Source organism: Clinocottus analis, unplaced genomic scaffold (assembly GCF_023055335.1).
Source record: "Clinocottus analis isolate CAN_PGR_092001 unplaced genomic scaffold, fCliAna1.0.p SCAF_8, whole genome shotgun sequence".
NCBI classification, from domain to species: Eukaryota; Metazoa; Chordata; class Actinopteri; order Perciformes; family Cottidae; genus Clinocottus; species Clinocottus analis.
Genome location: NW_027176240.1, coordinates 6,872,283 through 6,890,020, shown reverse-complemented (window position 1 = coordinate 6,890,020; position 17,738 = coordinate 6,872,283). Strand labels below are relative to the sequence as shown.

Below are 17,738 nucleotides of genomic sequence, written 5' to 3'. Positions count from 1 at the left end.
AGAGCCACAAGTGTGCGCGCGAGAGTGTGTCTGTGTGTGTCTCTGTGTGTGCGTGTGTGTGTGTGTGTGTGTTACTCCGCTGCGGGACAGCTGAACATGAATACTTCAGCGGATTAGTGCAGAGACGTTCCGCAAATGTAATGGCTTCTTATGTAACCAGATTAGCGGTGCCCCCCCCCCCCCCCCGGTTCAGGGCTCCATCTAAACCTCCACTTCTTTCCGATTTCCTCATCCCAACAATGGTCTCTCACATGCCCTTATTTGGTGAGGCGCCCCTCTCTCGCAGGAGCGCAGGTGCAAATGGACCAGACAATAATGAGCTGGGGGACTCTGACATATTGCGCGCCATAATGAATGACTAACCTCTGCTTCTCCATCCTTTGCATTGTAATGACACACAGCACAATGCAAGCCCCCTGCCCCCTGCCAGATCATAGCCATGAAAAATCATGCTTCATGCTTGGCTGCCGGGTGTGTGTTTGTTTATAATTGTCTGCCCTAGACCTTCTCTTTATCAGTGGCTCCCAGGAGCCGCATTGCCAGGACATAAAAAGGTCAAATGCAAGGGCGCCTTGCTGCTAAAGGAAGAAATGACGGCTGCAGTCGTCTCTTACAGCGCCGTCCAGCCATGCTGGAATCACTCCCCTCAGCACGGCGCCGTGTGCATTCTTCTATATCCTACAGCGGCACGGTTCCCCCTCTACTCAGGGGCGCATCAATGAAGCAATGTCACCCTCTGTTTGTTTGTGTGTCTCTCTCCGTGCTACACACTGCGCCCTGAGGCGACAGAGTGCTTATCTATTCAACGGACGGCCGATTCTGCAGCCGCGCCTCTCTGGGACCCCCTGAGTCATGCTCCTCAAAGCGACTGCACTGTAGGCTCCACTGCGAACAGGAGGGAAGCCATCCAAACCCGTCTCAGTTTGAGGCACACTGACACAGCGGCGTCACCGTCGTCTCTGGAGTCACACAGGCGAGGATGAAGAGGGAGCGTTACACAACCGCGTGGAGCAACGTGACCATTTTTTTTTTATACTCCAAATTTCTCCCCTTTAGATAGCATTCTCATGCACATTGGAGGATTTACGGAATGGGGTTAAAGCGGGCAGGCAGGCAAATTAAAATCTTGGTAAGCTCATAATCACTGTGGCAGTGAGATTCAGTCGGAGACACACCACTGAAGCGCTTGCATTTATTCCACACTCATATTTAAGGGAACCGTTTGCATCTGGCTTCGATTTCCTGCCTGCGAAATACTCATTAGAAGTGAAGGTCAGCATGCAGATCCCTGCCATCTGCGTCGGAGGGGAAGATGCTGCTAGATTCAGTATCAACATATGCAATGATCTATAATTTCGAAAGCCGTTATTTCTGTAGCAAATGCACACATAACACTGCACTTTTCATGTTTACTATGTGAACGTCTTACCAACTGCCTCCCTGCTGTCTAAGATGGCTTGATGAGCCTCCTAAAGAGCTTTGGGCCGATATCCACAGATTAACACGGCATCTGCTTAATTGACCGTTCCACTATAATTACATAAGGCTGTGAGTATGTTCATCAAAGGTCTATGGGCAGACATACAAAACAAGCTCCCGCTCGGCTAATGGTACACCAGAAAAGGGAAGAAGCTCATTGTCATGTACGGCATCATCCGTTCCTCTTGGTCTCTTCCGGCTCCGCGTGCTGTGCTCATCTGGCACGGGAGACGAGGAGGTGGAGGCCGACCAATTCTGGAGGGTTCCTTCTCATCCAACCTCCACCCATCCATCTTCGTCGCCATCCCTCCCTCCACCCAGCCGGATCCCCCTCCAGCGAGAGTCATCGCGCGTTAGCGTCAGTGTTTCCAGTGGAGCTGCAGGAGAGCGACACTGTAGTGTGTACCATGCAAAACACAGATAGACATGTCCCCCCCTCCCCTTTTTCCCCCTCTTCCTATTCACTTCTCATTCATAACATCTTATCTCTTCCTCTATCTGTCAGTTTTCCTACCATTGCTCTGCGGTCACTCGAGCTGGCCTCATTAAGTGAACATCACTCGGTGCATTTGTGTGTTTGAGTACACTGTACGCCACAGCGTGCCCTGTATTGGCAGTCCACACTGATTTACTCGCTCTGCTGTGCTTAAAGCTCAGATGCCACATGGACACACAGTGACAGATGGGGAAATAGCAGGGAGAGAGGTGTAGCCGGAGAAAACAGGCCAAATAGGTTTATAAATTAGACGGAAGAAGAATTCAAACATCCCTTTCATTGTATTTACTCCCCGCTCTCCACATCATCCTCTTACACACTCATCCGATAGCAATAACACATCCCTTCTCCTCCAAGAGGCTATTTATGAGCCAGGATATGGAGCACAGGCCACGAGATTTTACATTGGGAGAAAACAATAGCAAGTCTCCAGGGTCTAATGTGTGTCACAGTGTACCACAAACACATTTGTCTGAGGGGAGTAAATGAAGCGTGTCATTGATTTGCAGTGTGAGCTCTGGCGTTAGTTCATAGCTGCGGTTTGATTGATAACGGCCATGTGTGCGTCTCCAGGTCTCCAAATGAAATCCCAGGGTATCAGAGCTTTTCAAGGAATAAACGCCTTCACCTTCGGTCCCAGTTGTTACAGTCGAATGGAATGTGAGCCAACACGCAGCACCAAGCCACAGTTACTCAGTTGTTATTAATGAATACATTTAACTGATAGGAGGATGCACAATATACAAAGAGACAAAAGGAATAGCTTCACGTTTGGGAAATATGCTTCTTGGCTTTGTCTGTTTGCGTGTTTGTGATAAATATGTAACACAAATAGCAAGCCTGGCTCGGTCTGAAGGTAACAAAATGCACCTTCCAGCAACTCTGAAGCTCAATAACAACACTTCATATTGTGTTTACTTAGTACAAAATCCCCCTAAATGTTGTCACATTACAGGATATGTGCTGAACTACTTTGTTTCTGGGAAAAAATAACATCCTTAAGTCTCCGCTGGTTGCCTGGTCAACAAACGTGGGACTCATGACACGACCCCCCCCCCAGTGAAACCTCGCATATGTCAAGTTTGACATACGTGTTCATTAGTGAGCTTTAAGGCCTTTGTTACCTTCAGATAGAAGGTTAGCTGTGTTCCTATTTTTACAGTAATTTATGCAAAAACGAAACCCACTGGCTTCTGGCTCTCACTTCTTTTCTTAACATGTCAAATGAATCTTCACATGGACTTGGTGTGACACTCTCTGGGTCCGGCTCTGATGGCGACTGGAGGGAGACAGACACTGAAATGACAGCAGCCCAAAGAGGCGAAGCTTCACATTCTGAGAGGCAGCGATATAATCTGATTGGTAGACGACAGTTAGGAGAATGGCGCTTTAGGTGGAAAAAATGGTTGAGCAAGAAATACTATTGGACAGATGCAAAACCAGATGTATGGTGCACATGGTACGACACTGCTGCGATTGCGGAGCAGCATCCCAACATTTCCTTTTGTTTCTGCTCGCTGGGCCGAACGCCCGCAAAATATGCATATTCTGAAGGTGCCACCTGTAATGCCAGGGATTATTAAAGATAGAAGCAGGATTAATCCAAAATCCCACTCTGGGTGAGCATGCGTTACGGCTCTGACGTTTTGTGAGGCAGCTCATGTGAGGGCTGAATCCACTCAAAAAATGCTCTCTGTCGAGATTATTGCGAGTGCCCTGCAGACCAAAGCTAATAAGAGAGGAGTGGAACCGGAGCCACGGAGCCCTTCTGTTTAAAGTGTTTTCCATGTGGCCTCATCCTCCAGCCCGGGGCTCCACACCTCGCAGCCAGTCCGGACAGCAAAGCGAGGGCCCGGCCTTACTCTCGGTTGAGGTCAAATGAGCCGATGTGACGGACACGGAGCTGCGTCGCACACCGAGTTGGTTGAGTTAGGTCAAGTTCAGCTAAGGAACAACTAAAATGATTTGATGACATCAACTCTTCATGTTGCAAATTTGTTCTAACCAAAATGTCATTTGTTCCTGGAAGAAATTTGTGAAAAATAGATCTGAATTATTCAGTGATGGACAAATTCTGTTTTGTACACGATTTGTCCATAAATGGCAGTTTTTAGTGTTATGAGTTAATGTTACCTTCGTCACTTTGTGATGGGATGCTTCATTGGTTTTGGGACTTGCTGGGTTCTCACTGATGGTCCTCTTGTTTTCTTGTCCTTCACTGGAACTGCTGCTGTCCTCATCGCTGGATCCCCGGTGGTCTGCTACGTCTTCTTGTTTTCTGTTTTTGTGCTTTTTACATCTCAACTAACTAGGTTCTGCGATGAAGCTGTTGATTTTATTTCCCCAGTTGTTACAAATACATCTGGAAGGGACAGACTGCGCGATAAAACATTAAGGACCGGGACTCTGGCTGGGACATCTTTAATTTAATTTAGTGTATTTAATTAATTCTCCTTAAAGAGCAAGGCACGTACAAGTAATGGTACTCCCTCGTCTCTTCTAAGAGAGAAAAGACATTTTGTTTTAAGACATTTGATTAAGGACAAATACGGTTGTTTCATTACTTTAATTTGAGCTTGTGATCAGATTTATCGTCTGTCCCCGTTAATCATATTGACCACGGACCAGTGCAGGAACCCGGAAGTCGGGTTCCCTACATCCTGTTCCCGCTCGCGAGTCTGAGAAACAGACCTATTTTATCCACTTAGATTGTATAACAATGATACATTAAACTTCAGCAACCGAACACGCTTCAAGTAAATCTGGTATTATGTTAATTTCTACATTACTCTTCATCCTGCCGTCTGCAGGCGGGGGGGATGGAGGAAAAATAAAACAAACAAGAGTGAAAAGTAGGATTCATGATTGTGTCAGGATTTGAGTCCGGACTGAAACATTTTCCCTCCTCACAAAAATATGCCTGCAAAGTTTAAACAATGTTGTGAAAACCAAAATGAGCACTACACTAAAAGCGTAAAACCACAGGCTCATGAAACAATGGGACTGAATGTACAAAGAGCTGCAGATATGCAAAGAAAATATCTGTCAATTGTGAGATTTGTGTCGTTTTTCATGAGCAGGGAGAAAAAAAACAGAGCAGGTAGACAGACACAATGAGCCAGACAGACGCTGTGAGCATATGGTCTGTTGGATACCAGCCAGCGATGGTGAGGTAGCAACCAAGTCACAGCTCTTCTCATTTACACCTTTCCTGCAAAGGCAAGCTGCTCATGACAACAATATGTGACGCCGTGGACTCCGCCGGTCTTCTAGCGTCGAGGCCGCCAGGATGACGAATAAACGCACGGCTGACTAGTCATAGAAAAGCCCATTGCTTCTTTACTCCGTGTTTTAGCCGTCCTTCACTCGGCCCCGTGTCTCACAATAGAACATGAAATTGAAATTTAGTCATGCCGGCCTCTGAGAATGATTGCCAGCTGCGCTGTACACATAATCACCCAAAGTGAGGCGTATAGAGGCTTTGATATTTGTGATTTAATAGCTTTTCTCTAGAGCCATTGTGCTTGAAGCGCGGAGGATTGCTTTATGTGGTTGAAATAGAAATGTATTTATTCCTCGGGAAGCCAGCTCTACTTTAAGAAAAAAATAAAATGTTACAGCTCTGATCTATTTACCGTGGGAGAAAATTGGCAGCAGAAAGTCATGAATATTTAGTCAATATCCTTCCTATGCATGACCTCAGGATCCCGCATCCTTCAGTGTTGTGGTATTAACAAGAAGGAAACAATGACGCGGGACGAGAGGGACTGAGACACAAGCTGCCACAGAAAAAGCTCATTGGCACCACCTGCTCCGGTTGAGGGCTCATTTGCGTTGGATGAGAGGCTCTCCCTCCCTTTCTCCCTCCTTCCCTCCCTCCATTGGCACATCATTTTGCTGCCATAAACAAAGAGGCCCGTGGGTGAAGTCTGAACAGTAAGTATGAACATGAATAATTTGGAAAATATAAATCACCCTCCTGACCGCAGGCAAATGCAGCCTCCAAAAAGTTTGTGTGCGTGTAAGTCTGTTTCAAAAACCAAATTCAGATATTCAAAACCACATGAAAAAAGAAAATAAGAGTAAAATATAAATGGCATACCGAAATGGCTTTATTATTATTATCATTATTATTATATCAAACACATAAACCACCATAGTCGTTAGCATCATTTAATGATCTCGATTGCCCATGTTTTATTACAGAAGTGTCCTTCTAAGTGGCAACACTGCCCCCTTGAGGTTTTCATCCACACTGCCTGAGCAGTACATTTAGTGGCGGTCTAATCTTTGGAGTCGACGAGCTCATTCTCCTCTTTTTTTTCTGCTCTGCTCATATTAAATAAGAGACATTGACTTAATGTAAATGTGGCACAGCCAGGCGACACAGTGCAGAGTATGTGACCTCACTCATACAGATGTTTTCCAAATCTGAACTGTTTAATCCACAATTCATCAGAGATACTGGATTATGTGACCTGGATAATGCCTGAAAAATAATTTAAAAAAAACAAAGAGGAACCCTTTTTGTTCTATTTTAAACTGAATAGAAAAATTGTGCGTGGAAAAAAGAAAGAAAAAGAAACTTCTTCATGTAAAAATTCCACCTATTTAATTGTCCAACAGTCTGCTGGACTGGACAGATGGGCACGAAATGAAGAGCCACAGACTTGAGACTAAGCGTAAATTAATTTGTTCTTGAGCATTACATATTGTCTCTGCTAGAATCTCCATTAGTCGCAGCAGATTCATTCTGTTGGATTAAGCAGATCCTGGCTATGCGGATTAGGCCTCATGCAGGAATGCATGGCATCGTAAGCACATGGCGCGCTTCTCAACCTGCAGAGGATGTACGCGGTTTAGATTACGGTTGGCTGCAGGGCTTTCAAGCGGAGAAGATAAAGAGAATGTACTTCTGTCGTTTGCCATTTTAAGACTTTGTGCTTATCTGCTCTCTTGAGAATATTCTTGGAGTCGCAAAGGCTACAGCTCGTTACAGATGCTGAACGCCTGGATTTCCTGCTAGCTTAAAGCTACGATCCTCTTCCTGCCCTCATTGAAACTGGAGAAGACACTTGCAGACCGTGTTATCTGTACGTTCTTGTGTTGTGCAGAAAAACAAAAGCAACAAAAAAGGGACTTTGCATAAATTTATTACCTTCATAATATTTGAACAAACATTTTTTTTGCCTGCTTGACAGTTTTTCCAAAATGTCCTGTTTATATCTGTACTACAATACAATTAGAATAACAATAGCATCAACAGATGCCGCAGTGAACAGAGCTTTGGCCACATGGCGATGTTTCTACACAAATTTCGTCTCTGGAACTTTGTGCAGACTTGTACCTTTCTCACACAAAAACAACGGTTGCATAAGATGAAAAAGTTGTACAAAAGTTATGTATTATCCTTAGTGGTTTACATTTATTATAAATGTACCATTTGATTGCAGTACAAAGACTCCTTCAAATAAATCCCTTTGGGAACAACAATATTACTAATACAACAAATCAAAGACATAATTGTGAATCTACTCTATCAGAGGGAAAAGACTAGACAAGCTGGCAGTAAACGTTTCGACTTGAGTCCCTTCGCTGATCCTTAATAAATCGGCGATAACGCGCATCAATATTTGCTGAACAACATTCTCTTGACGAGACAAGAACCTCTGCTGCCCTCCGAGCAAACGCATCCAAACAAGGTAAGGGATGAAAACAAATGTCTGCAAGGCAGGAACACGAGTCACCGCACCGGGAGAACCAGCGCTCAACAGTTTCACTGTAGTACCATGATGCGTGGGGGCGAACCGGCCCCGGGTTTCCTCTCGGGATTAAGAACCCCGTTCTAGATTAGCGTTCTCTCTCTATCGCGTCTTTTTCTTAAAGACTTCCACATGGGATAAAAGAGACAAATACCTGGTTGGCTTCTGCAACCGTGTCAGACTATCGTTTAGGATAGTGTTATTTACTTGACAACCACATTGAGAATGGCTCGAATCAGATGCGAGGGAGGTTGGGAAGTGGTTAAAAGGGAACATGATGAACAACAAATCACCTTAAAGGGAATCGTTGTGAATTGAAGAGGAATTACGGGCTTCTCTCTGAAGGAGATAATGTGAGGACTACTGTTACTTTCTTTTGAAGTAAATGTTCATGCGCTCGACCGTGATCATTTCTCAAAAGTGCCCTCTACATACCTTAAAGATTATACACACTAGTCTCATTCAAACCAAGAAAAGACTTTTGTTAGTCTTAGATTTTATACCCTTAGCACTGCAAAGAAAAAAAAAAGAAGACAAAGAGACACTTAGTTGCAGTTGATACAAAGCGCTCAAGACTTTGGAAGACGGATCGGTTGGTAGGCTAAACACTCAGATAAATCTTAAGGATATCACGCAAAACAACACTTGAGATATCCAAAGTTAATGAACCGTTTGAAAAGGATGTTTTCCTCCTGCAAAACACATGACCGAACATAACACAGGAGTCCAGAACAAACACGAGCTTTGATGATAAACACTGCTGCTGCGTGCATAATCCTGTAACTTCATTAAACTCTGCTTAAGCAGGTTTCCTGGGTGTCAGATTGCACGACTTGATACCAGAAAATTCCAGATTTGTGTTTGTTTCCATCTTAAACCTCACAGTCCTTTCGATGACTTTGGTTTCTCTTTTGCAACCCCTGAAGATATTCTCATACGAGTCCAATTTGGCTGTGAATATACTGGTTCTTTGTGTGACGCGCCTCCCTACTGGAGGGGAAGGTCAGATCAAAATATTGTTATTCTTAACAAAATATCTCCCTGCTGAAAAACTAGCTATGTACATTGGCCCTTTTTTTGCTGCAAAAGGCACGGGCCTGCTCTGTTAGGTCCTTCCAGCCGGATAATAGGAAGACAAAAAAAAAGACACATGGGTCTAGCATAGCAACTCGAGGTCTGAATACATGGAGTGCTTTGTGAGATTTTTCGGCACCCAGAAGGGGCCACGGAGAAGAAACGCTGACAAATAACAGATAAGACAAAAGAGCACGGACTCTAAACAAACAGAGAAGGAGAACCGTAGACAAATGCCGGTTGACATAATCAGAGCGAGGCCTTTAAAGCTTTGCCTCACTGCCTCATGGCTCTGCTACTGTCCCATGGCACAGCCACATCACGGCTCCACACAATTACAAAAAAAAGGCAGGAAAAAAAAGGAAAAGATATTAATAATCTAATTACAAAAATCATAGAAACTCACTCATGAATGTATAAAAAAATACAAATGTAAACTGATTACCGTTAAACATCCCACCCATTCCCCTAAAATGGTAAAAACAAAAAATAAAATCATAATGCATAGTGAGTAAAAAATATTTGATTTTTTTTTTTTTGTCTAGTAAACACATAGACATACAAAACAGACACTGACCTCGGAGGAACGTCCACCAATCAAAACACTTAAAGGCAGCAAAAGGTCAAAGGCCACAATGATACTTCCCTTTGGTTAAAGTTGATTAAGTCATCACTTTGATGCACCGACACATTTTGCACCTCCTTTGGTGGCGCCCTAAACTCACTAGTAAGTGCTTACATTTGGTTTGGTACAAAATGCATCTGTGCTTTTAGTCAATAAACAAACAAAAAATGCATAGTTATTTGAATCTAATGAATTAGGCTCTCACAGGCAAAAGTCTAGTAATATTAAAGTGCATGTCACTGATACAACAGCATAATACAAATGCAGGTAGCATCAATGTGTAGAATGATTTGTACTAAGCATTCTGCCTGTTCCCTTGAACGAAAATTGGACAGAACTACTGGACAGTACCCTTCATCAGGACCACAACAACAAACCTTCATATATAAATGACTCTATAAAGGAGTGAACACTGAACCTCACGTTTCTGAGAAATCCCTTTTTTCGAGTTGGCACTTCAGGTAAAACTATGGCTTTTTTTTTTAATATCTATATATCTATATAGATATATATATTTATACTTTATGGCAACAACAACAACATTTAAACAGTCTTCATTCAGCTGAAACCCGGGCTGTTGAGGCACAGAAGGACACTGGAGGCGGGGCCTCCATCTTGGACGGTCCCGGGTCGGCCCGTGGGTCTGGAGGCACCTACCATCGCCCACTGACGCTGGCTATGTCTGCGTGGAACTGACGGGAAAGGCGGCCGCTGGCTCCCCCTTCCAGGAAAGAGGACCTGATGGGCGGCTCGAATAGCTTCCTCCTGTTCTTGTTTAGTTCTGTGTCGAAAAAACACAAACAAAAAAGCACCACTTAACAACAAGTAAAAGGTGATTCTACGTCTGGTGTTGGAAGAGAAGACGTCGTAAATCACAGGAAAGGAACGCAGACGATGAAAGAGAGAGTGGACATCTCAGGTACAGACATTTGAGATTGAGGGTTATTTTGCTTCCATAACATGTAGGTAGGAAACATCCAGTGTTTATTTACCTACATTGATGAATTTAGAAGAAATCTACAGACCCAAATAGACAAAGGTTAACATTAGATATGCTTCTTTTGTATATTTAAACATATTTCAGACAACCTGGAATGCAAAAGAAAATTGTTTTAAACCAAATAATCAATTTGGTAAATGTCATGGTGATATCCACAAAATGTTCTACTCTATTCTCTATATTGAGTCAAATTAAGAGTAACATGTATTACAATACATTTTGTTGAAAAGGACCTTTTCTCAAAATAAAATTCTCCTCGGACTGAAGTGGAGATTTCTGGCCCAAACGTGCAACAAGCTTTCCAAGTTCATTTCCATCGATATTCTGAAGGCTTTTACAATCAAGTTTCTTCCCACATCATTCATTGCCTTAATTCTGAAACATTTTATTCCTGAAACAAGGCAACATTGCAAAATGTTTTTATTTTTTAAAAGTGAAAAAATCTCCGCTGTAAAAAATCTTTTCCTCTAATTGTCAAAAAAAAAAGAAACAATAATTGTTAAAATGGCATTTTCCCATGTTCACATTTCTGCTCAGAAAAAGAAATGAAGCCTAATTAGCATATTAAAACATGCAGTAATACAAAAAGTAATTCTCTTGATGCAAGTAATGCACTGGGGAAGTTTCATGGTGGTATTAGTTAAATATTTTACCCTGTGCACCTGGGCTCTTTTCAGCCTCCATTGATCAACAATGACAAGACAATTGGATTCAGATCCCTTCAGGTTTGCTCAGATCAAAACAAAAACCTTCTTTGTACCTTTGTACTTTTTACACAGCAGCTTGGACATAATGATTTCATAAAAATGTCACGTCATGGCATCTCTTGAGTTATTCATATGATAACCGCACTCGGTCTGTCTCTGCCAGCATAAACCTTCTGCTGGATTACTGGAGACAGGCAGCTCGCTCCAGCAGCTCTTTTTACTGGCAGACCGGCAGGAAGTCAGAACCTGGATTGCCTCGACTCGCCTTCTATCTCTTTATAATAAGAAGCGCAAATACAGAAAGCCGGAGAGACAGACAGAGACGCGAGTGTTCCTGGTTTGGAGCCCTCAAGTCCGTCAGCGGAGATGTAAGTTGAGCTGCACTTGGCTGAGGCGGCAGGCAAGAAAACCAATTCTGGCCTTGGATCGCTCGGCTTTTCTGAAAAATCAGCACTGGCCTCGCCATTTCCCCTCGCTCCTCTTTTACTGTCAACCCTGGCGCTGGTCCGAGGGTTCTGACCTTTCCCTGAATGCCCCTTGACAGGACGCTGACGATCCCAACGTGAGCGTGATTAACGTATGCAGCCCAACGACTCCAGCTATTACAGGGTCCAAGACATGACATCAGTAATAAAGTGTGACATCCACATCACATCCAGTGCAAGGACATGACGGAGTCTACATCAATATCAAGGAGGCAGCTGGAGCAACTGGAGAAAAAACAACACACTCATCATGTGAGAAGAATGTGCCTTAATCCCATTTACTCCTGCCGGTGCAAATTACTACAACATGTTTTCATGCATCTTTACAAGAAAAAATGTGTTCTCGCTTGTACTCTGTACCCGTCTGCCAATAATAAGGGCTACCTATGGCTTTCAAAGCCAGTGGTTGGCGGTGTTGATGACCTCTGCCAGTTGGAGTTCCCTCTTTGCCCTCTGCACAGCTGGGCTCCACTCAAGTTTGTGGCAGCAACAGACACAATAGGAAACAATAATGAAACAAACACACAAGCCAATTTGTGTGAACTGCCTTCAGCGGGAGCCGACGGGAAGAGGCTCCAGCTGCTATCAGTGATTATCAGCACAGTAAAGAACCAACTCGAGACCGACGCGTTCGTTTGCAGGCATATCTTTACCGGAGCTGCTCCGTTGCTAATGAGTTTGTTTTATTGGGCAATTTCGGTTTGCCAGGCAGTCGATTGCTGAGAAAGACCGGGAACGAGGAAGGGCATGAAAGAGAAAACCTGACAAACATGTGCTTCTCTTCATTTGTACCTGAGATGGCGAGCAGCATTTTCCTGCGGGCTCCAAAGGTGGTGATGCCCAGTTCCTTCAGGTCCTGGTCTGTTAGAGTCAGGAATGTCTGGAGGTCAATCTGAAAGCAGCAACATGCCCATTAAACACCTCTATTGCCACAATTCAGCAACTTATACAAGTGCTACAAATTCTATAACACAAGTATTTTTACTTAAAGGGCTTTTGCATTATAAGATTTTCCAATGCACTATTTTCACTAGTTTCTCTGGACTTTTATCTTGTGACATACATACTTTATATTATTTCATTTAAAAAGGCAATAAAAACACACTGCATTGATTGTTCTTCAGAAGCCAAAAGGAAGACTAAAAGTGAGTAAATATTGTAGATTTTTTTTTTCTCCTGACACTTACAGCTGAAATGGAAAATGTGAATCTCATGCTAAAAAGAAACGTTAAGACAGAAAGTGGAATCTCTTTACTATTTTGAAAAATGTCAATGCTTGTTTTTAGCTCGACAATCCCACATTAGAATTTGTGTCTGGAGTAACTAGTTACATGTCACAGAGATCGGTCATTAAGTTACCGTTACTAATCAAAATGTTGGTGATTACAAAGGCATTACATCCCCAAAAAAATGTTTCCAGTCAGAAGGTTATATGTCGAATATAACATTAATACTGTCATGTTACGATCATAGTTATATTGAAGAACTTGTAAACTGGACATTAATATGTCTTGAGAAGTGTTGAAAGGTTTGCACTTCCTGGTTTGATTATGATACTTTTCAGCTTTATTGCTCAGCCTACACATGTTCAAAAGTTACATAACTTTGATGGAGTAATAAACATATTTACATTACTGATAACATCTCATCAGGACATGTAGAAATCTTTAGCCCAATACATTTCAAGCGGCCTTTCCGAACACTGGTTGTAACCACAACTAGAAGAAGAGAGTTCTCATTGTGCGCTACCTCTTGTTGCTGGAAGACGTCCGTGTACTTCCCTAAGCCCAGCTTGCTGAACAGCTCAGGCAGGTCTGAGCCTTTCAGAGACGAGTTCAGACTGCAGCCGTTGCTGCCAGTTATGGAGGAGATGCAGTCCATGTAGTTGCTGCTGCTGCTGAGGTAATGCTCTGCAGCTGTTCATCAGAGGCAAAACAAACAACCACAAAGATCATTTTGAAGAAAGCACAAAAGCAGAAATAATTCATTTACTTCTCAGATATCACAGACGGCAAGTCACAGAAAGATTAAGAATATTTAGAATAAAGTGATCACACTGTTTTAAATTAGGCAACTAATGGAGACAAATACGATACTAGTATGATGAGAGTAACACAGCTCCTGTGCAGGGAAGTTGATTTAAGAGGCAGGAAGATTAAATCAGATGAAATGACAGCTCTGAACTTTAAAAAATATATATTTCACCATCAATGCCGAAAACACAATAACATATAGTGCTCTTTGCAGAGAAACGTCTCTCCAAGTGATGTATTGGCAAATTGCCACTGTCCTTGCACAGTTTGCCAAAGCAATGCTTAAAATTGATCAGTGCTCGGTTTGTCCTGGTTTGACACAAACGTGCTCAACTGACCAGATTTGTTCTGCTTCCTCTTTGGGCTGCCGACAACGGAGGGGAACTCGGCGTGACTCGGCAGGCCGTTTGCGATCCTGTCTCGCCAGTTTTCAGAGTCACTGCCGTTCCCGAGGCCTTCCCTACTGCCGGATCGAGACAGGGACAGCGGAGAATCCTGAGACGTAAAGCAAAGAGAGAAGGACAATCCCAACATTGAACAAAGAGTTCTGACACGGCAGATCAGTGTAGTGGACAGACACCTTACCTCGAAGGTGGTGCTCATGCTGGGCTTGTAGGCAACGTGATTGGCTCTCCGCAGCTCCTTGATGGTCTCAGCTGGCATGGACTTTGAGAAGCCCAGACCACTCCAGGTGTTGGTAGGAGTCCGCACCTCAGTCACCACGGGCTTCTTTAACATAGCTGTGCAAATACAGACGTACAGTGATGCACTTTTACAGAGATAACGCAAATATATACTTCTTGTAAATCTTGTCTGTGTATTTATTTCATCACTTGAATATTGTCCACGCTCGTATTAAATAGATTTAAAGTTTGATATATTACATCTGGTGAGAAAAATAGCAACTTGTTTAAGCATTCAAGCATCTTGTGTTATTATGGATCCAAAAAAGAATCAATGCAGTTTAATAGTTAGGATAAACATTTGCAAGTTTTTCAGGGAACACATAATTATTGTGACCTTTGGATTATGTGTCAGTCTGTGTTTAGGCAAGACACATCCAGGCACTGCTGATGGAATTAATTGAAATAATGAACATAATACACAACTAACCTTTGGTTGCCAACAGTTTCTTCTGTTCATAGTCAAATGCCTAAAAAGACAGCAGACCGTTTTATTCCTTCATAATAAGAAAAAACCCAAACTGTGCATATTTGTGCCTGTGTTCGTTGTGTGTGTACCTCTATGTTGGCGAAGGAGGATTGTGGTACCAGTCTGATTCGCTCCCTCTCGTTCTGCAGCGCCGCCCTCTCAGCCGCTCGCTCGCTGCCGGGAGCCCGTTTATCGGCCACGGGGCTGTCTGAGGAGCTGGACTCGGCGTCCGAGAGGAGACAGTCGGAGCTGTTGGGATTACACAGAAACATAATCATCATGAGTGGGGAAAATATATATATATATATATATATATATATATATATATATATATATATATATATATATATATATATATATATATATATATATATATATATATATATATATATAGTCCTTCATCTCATCCTCACCTGATCACAAAAGCTGGTTACGTTCCCAGCTCATACATTTCATTATTAATTAAGATACTGTTAATTATTCTAATATTTTCATGCTGTCCAGTCAATACGGTACAAAATAGTCAACTCCATCACTTTGGGTGCTAAAATTTTATTTTGTCAGAGTTTTAAAAATAAAATATGCTTGCTTGGTTGATACCCCTGAATGCCAATTCACACCAGTGTTTCTGCAGCAGCATTTGCTGTAAACGATCTCAGGAGAGATGGGAAACTGGAGCAAAGCGAGCTGTGGATGCAGACGTACTGTAGATGGGAGTTCTTGGTGCCCTGCAGCAGCTCCAGAGCCTGTCGCTTCCCTGATGACGTCTTGCATGAAGCCAGCATCTGTTTCAGCTCACTTCCATTGGCTGAGTGCGAGGGGCTTCTGGGCATGCCCACTTCCACAAATGTGTCACAACCTAAAAAGGAACAATAAAAAAAAAACATGATTTGATTATCTTCCTAATTTCTTTCTTGTTAAAATCGGTCCAAATGTGGGAACTCTGACACTCAGCCATCTATTGTCTTCGACACAGAAAATACAATATCATAAAAACCTGTAGCTGAAACGCTTTGTGTCTTTTGTCATTTTTCAATGTCTGTCCCTCAGTGTAAACGAGGTGTGAAGCCTGGTGGGCGTATGTATGCATGTACGATGTGAGCATGCGTTTAAGTAGGACAAGTCTCAGTTGGATCTTGGATTAATTAAAAACACAGCAGCTGTAATTATAGTAGTTTTCTTTCCAGCTACTCTACTTTCAAGCCCGTCAGAAACCCGCACTGTGTAACAGGATGTGTGTGTGTGTGTGCTGAATGTACATGGTTTGCTGCATAGCTTAAAAATAATATGATGTCAGTCAATCTAATGAATTTCTCTGGGGCTTAATGTTTGAACAATCCCCCTGCACACGCTCATTCCTCAGAGTCGAGTCGGACTGGGCGAGCCAGTCCAAACACATTCTGGGACACAGGAGGAGGTGAGGGAGAGAGAGGAAACCTTACCGGGATGCACCGGGTTGGGGGAGGACCAGCTCAGAAAACAGCAGGGAAAAACGAGACGCGTGAGAGTGAAAATTTGAGGGGAAAACCGCGAGCGTAAGACACGGAGGAAACGAGGGCCTTTCAGAACCGCGAGCAAACCAGCAGTTAATCTGTCTCCGTTCCAACTCAATGAGCGTAGTCAGAGGGAGGGTGAGGTTAGGAGGACAGCACAGAGACTTAGAAATAAGTTCATTCAAGGCATTTTTCTCAAAGTGGGTTTAAGGGTTACATAAATCTCAAGTGGAAAAGCTTAAATTGGACATTTGTGTTAAGTCTGCAAAGTCCAGCAGACTTGAAAATGTCGAATGCTTTAAAAAAATAATAAAAAAAGGTCTATCCAAGGTTAAAAATCACAAGACTTTAAGTTTGCCATGACCACAACTGACCCACAAGAGGGCAAGACTCCGAATATAAAGTAGACTAACAATAAAGTTGAAAATAATATATTATAAAAATAATTGACTGCAATTTCCTTAAAAAAAATAGATGGCTAAAAGAACAAAATGGCTGGGTGATTAACAGTTAAGCTAAGAAATGCATTATTTAGGGCCTAATACAGTAAATACACTCAAAACAGATGCAGATGCGGTTGTGTGTACATTGGATGCATACACTGGCATGTTTGACATAGTTCTTGGTTTCTCCAGCCTGCGTCGCCAAATTTCACTTTTACTTCAGAAAATTATCCAATACAAATATATATATATTTTGCTATAAAAACAGAACAATTACTGTAGTTTATACATTGGGAAATCCCACATGAAGTTGTAGGCTGGTTGAGTTTCTCCATTTACTATACTACGATAAGACGAATACCTTCATCTGGGCTGGACTTGCTGGACCGCGGTTCTGAAGGATTGTGTCCACTGGCCTCCTGGACCGAGTCACATGGGGCTGGACTCAAAACTGTTTCTGCAAGTGATGCGTTCGCTAGCCTCCCATAGACTGAGCTGGGATGCTGTACATGCAGACATGGAGAAAAATACATAAAAAGACAAATTTACTAAACAGAATAGTCAAAGTGAACGTGAAATAATGCAGCGCAAAGTTTATTTACTGTGCCAACCTTGACGTGTCCATTAAGGGTGCAGGGGCCCTTGGCGCAGTCCGGGACCCCGTTGGATTGCTTATCTATGGGGGCGAGGCCAGGAGGAGGGGACGGCGTACTCTGTGTGTAACCCTGAACACTTGACAGCAGGATGCTACTCAATGTGGCCTGGGCGGCGGGGTGCAGCAGCAGCTGAGACGAGAAGCCTGAAGACACGAGCGGTGAAGAACGTAGCATTAACGCTATTAAACTTTAAGTACCTCATCAGGGACATGTGTAACATTTTCCTTGAGACGTGTAGGTTTCTGTTTATTTGTCCATCCATCAATTTATTTATACAAAACCTAACAAGATATAACACAAAGGATTAAGCACCTTTTGAAAAAGCCGTCTCGA

At 42.9% G+C, this 17,738-nt stretch overlaps 1 protein-coding gene across 1 annotated transcript in view; it reads right to left on the bottom strand.

The window, feature by feature from the left end:
• Positions 1 to 7,125: 7,125 nt before the first annotated feature.
• Positions 7,126 to 17,738, bottom strand: part of LOC137780187 (protein bicaudal C homolog 1-B-like) — a 59,087-nt gene continuing 48,474 nt past the window's right edge. Inside the window, exons 12-21 of the mRNA XM_068568583.1 lie at positions 17,361 to 17,548; positions 17,111 to 17,252; positions 15,519 to 15,672; positions 14,903 to 15,062; positions 14,775 to 14,814; positions 14,247 to 14,401; positions 14,000 to 14,156; positions 13,378 to 13,544; positions 12,421 to 12,520; positions 7,126 to 10,217 (exon numbers count right to left, since the gene is read on the bottom strand). Coding sequence (XP_068424684.1) covers positions 10,090 to 10,217; positions 12,421 to 12,520; positions 13,378 to 13,544; positions 14,000 to 14,156; positions 14,247 to 14,401; positions 14,775 to 14,814; positions 14,903 to 15,062; positions 15,519 to 15,672; positions 17,111 to 17,252; positions 17,361 to 17,548 — 1,391 coding nt within the window. The 3' untranslated portion in view covers positions 7,126 to 10,089. The remainder of the gene's footprint in view (positions 10,218 to 12,420; positions 12,521 to 13,377; positions 13,545 to 13,999; positions 14,157 to 14,246; positions 14,402 to 14,774; positions 14,815 to 14,902; positions 15,063 to 15,518; positions 15,673 to 17,110; positions 17,253 to 17,360; positions 17,549 to 17,738) is intronic.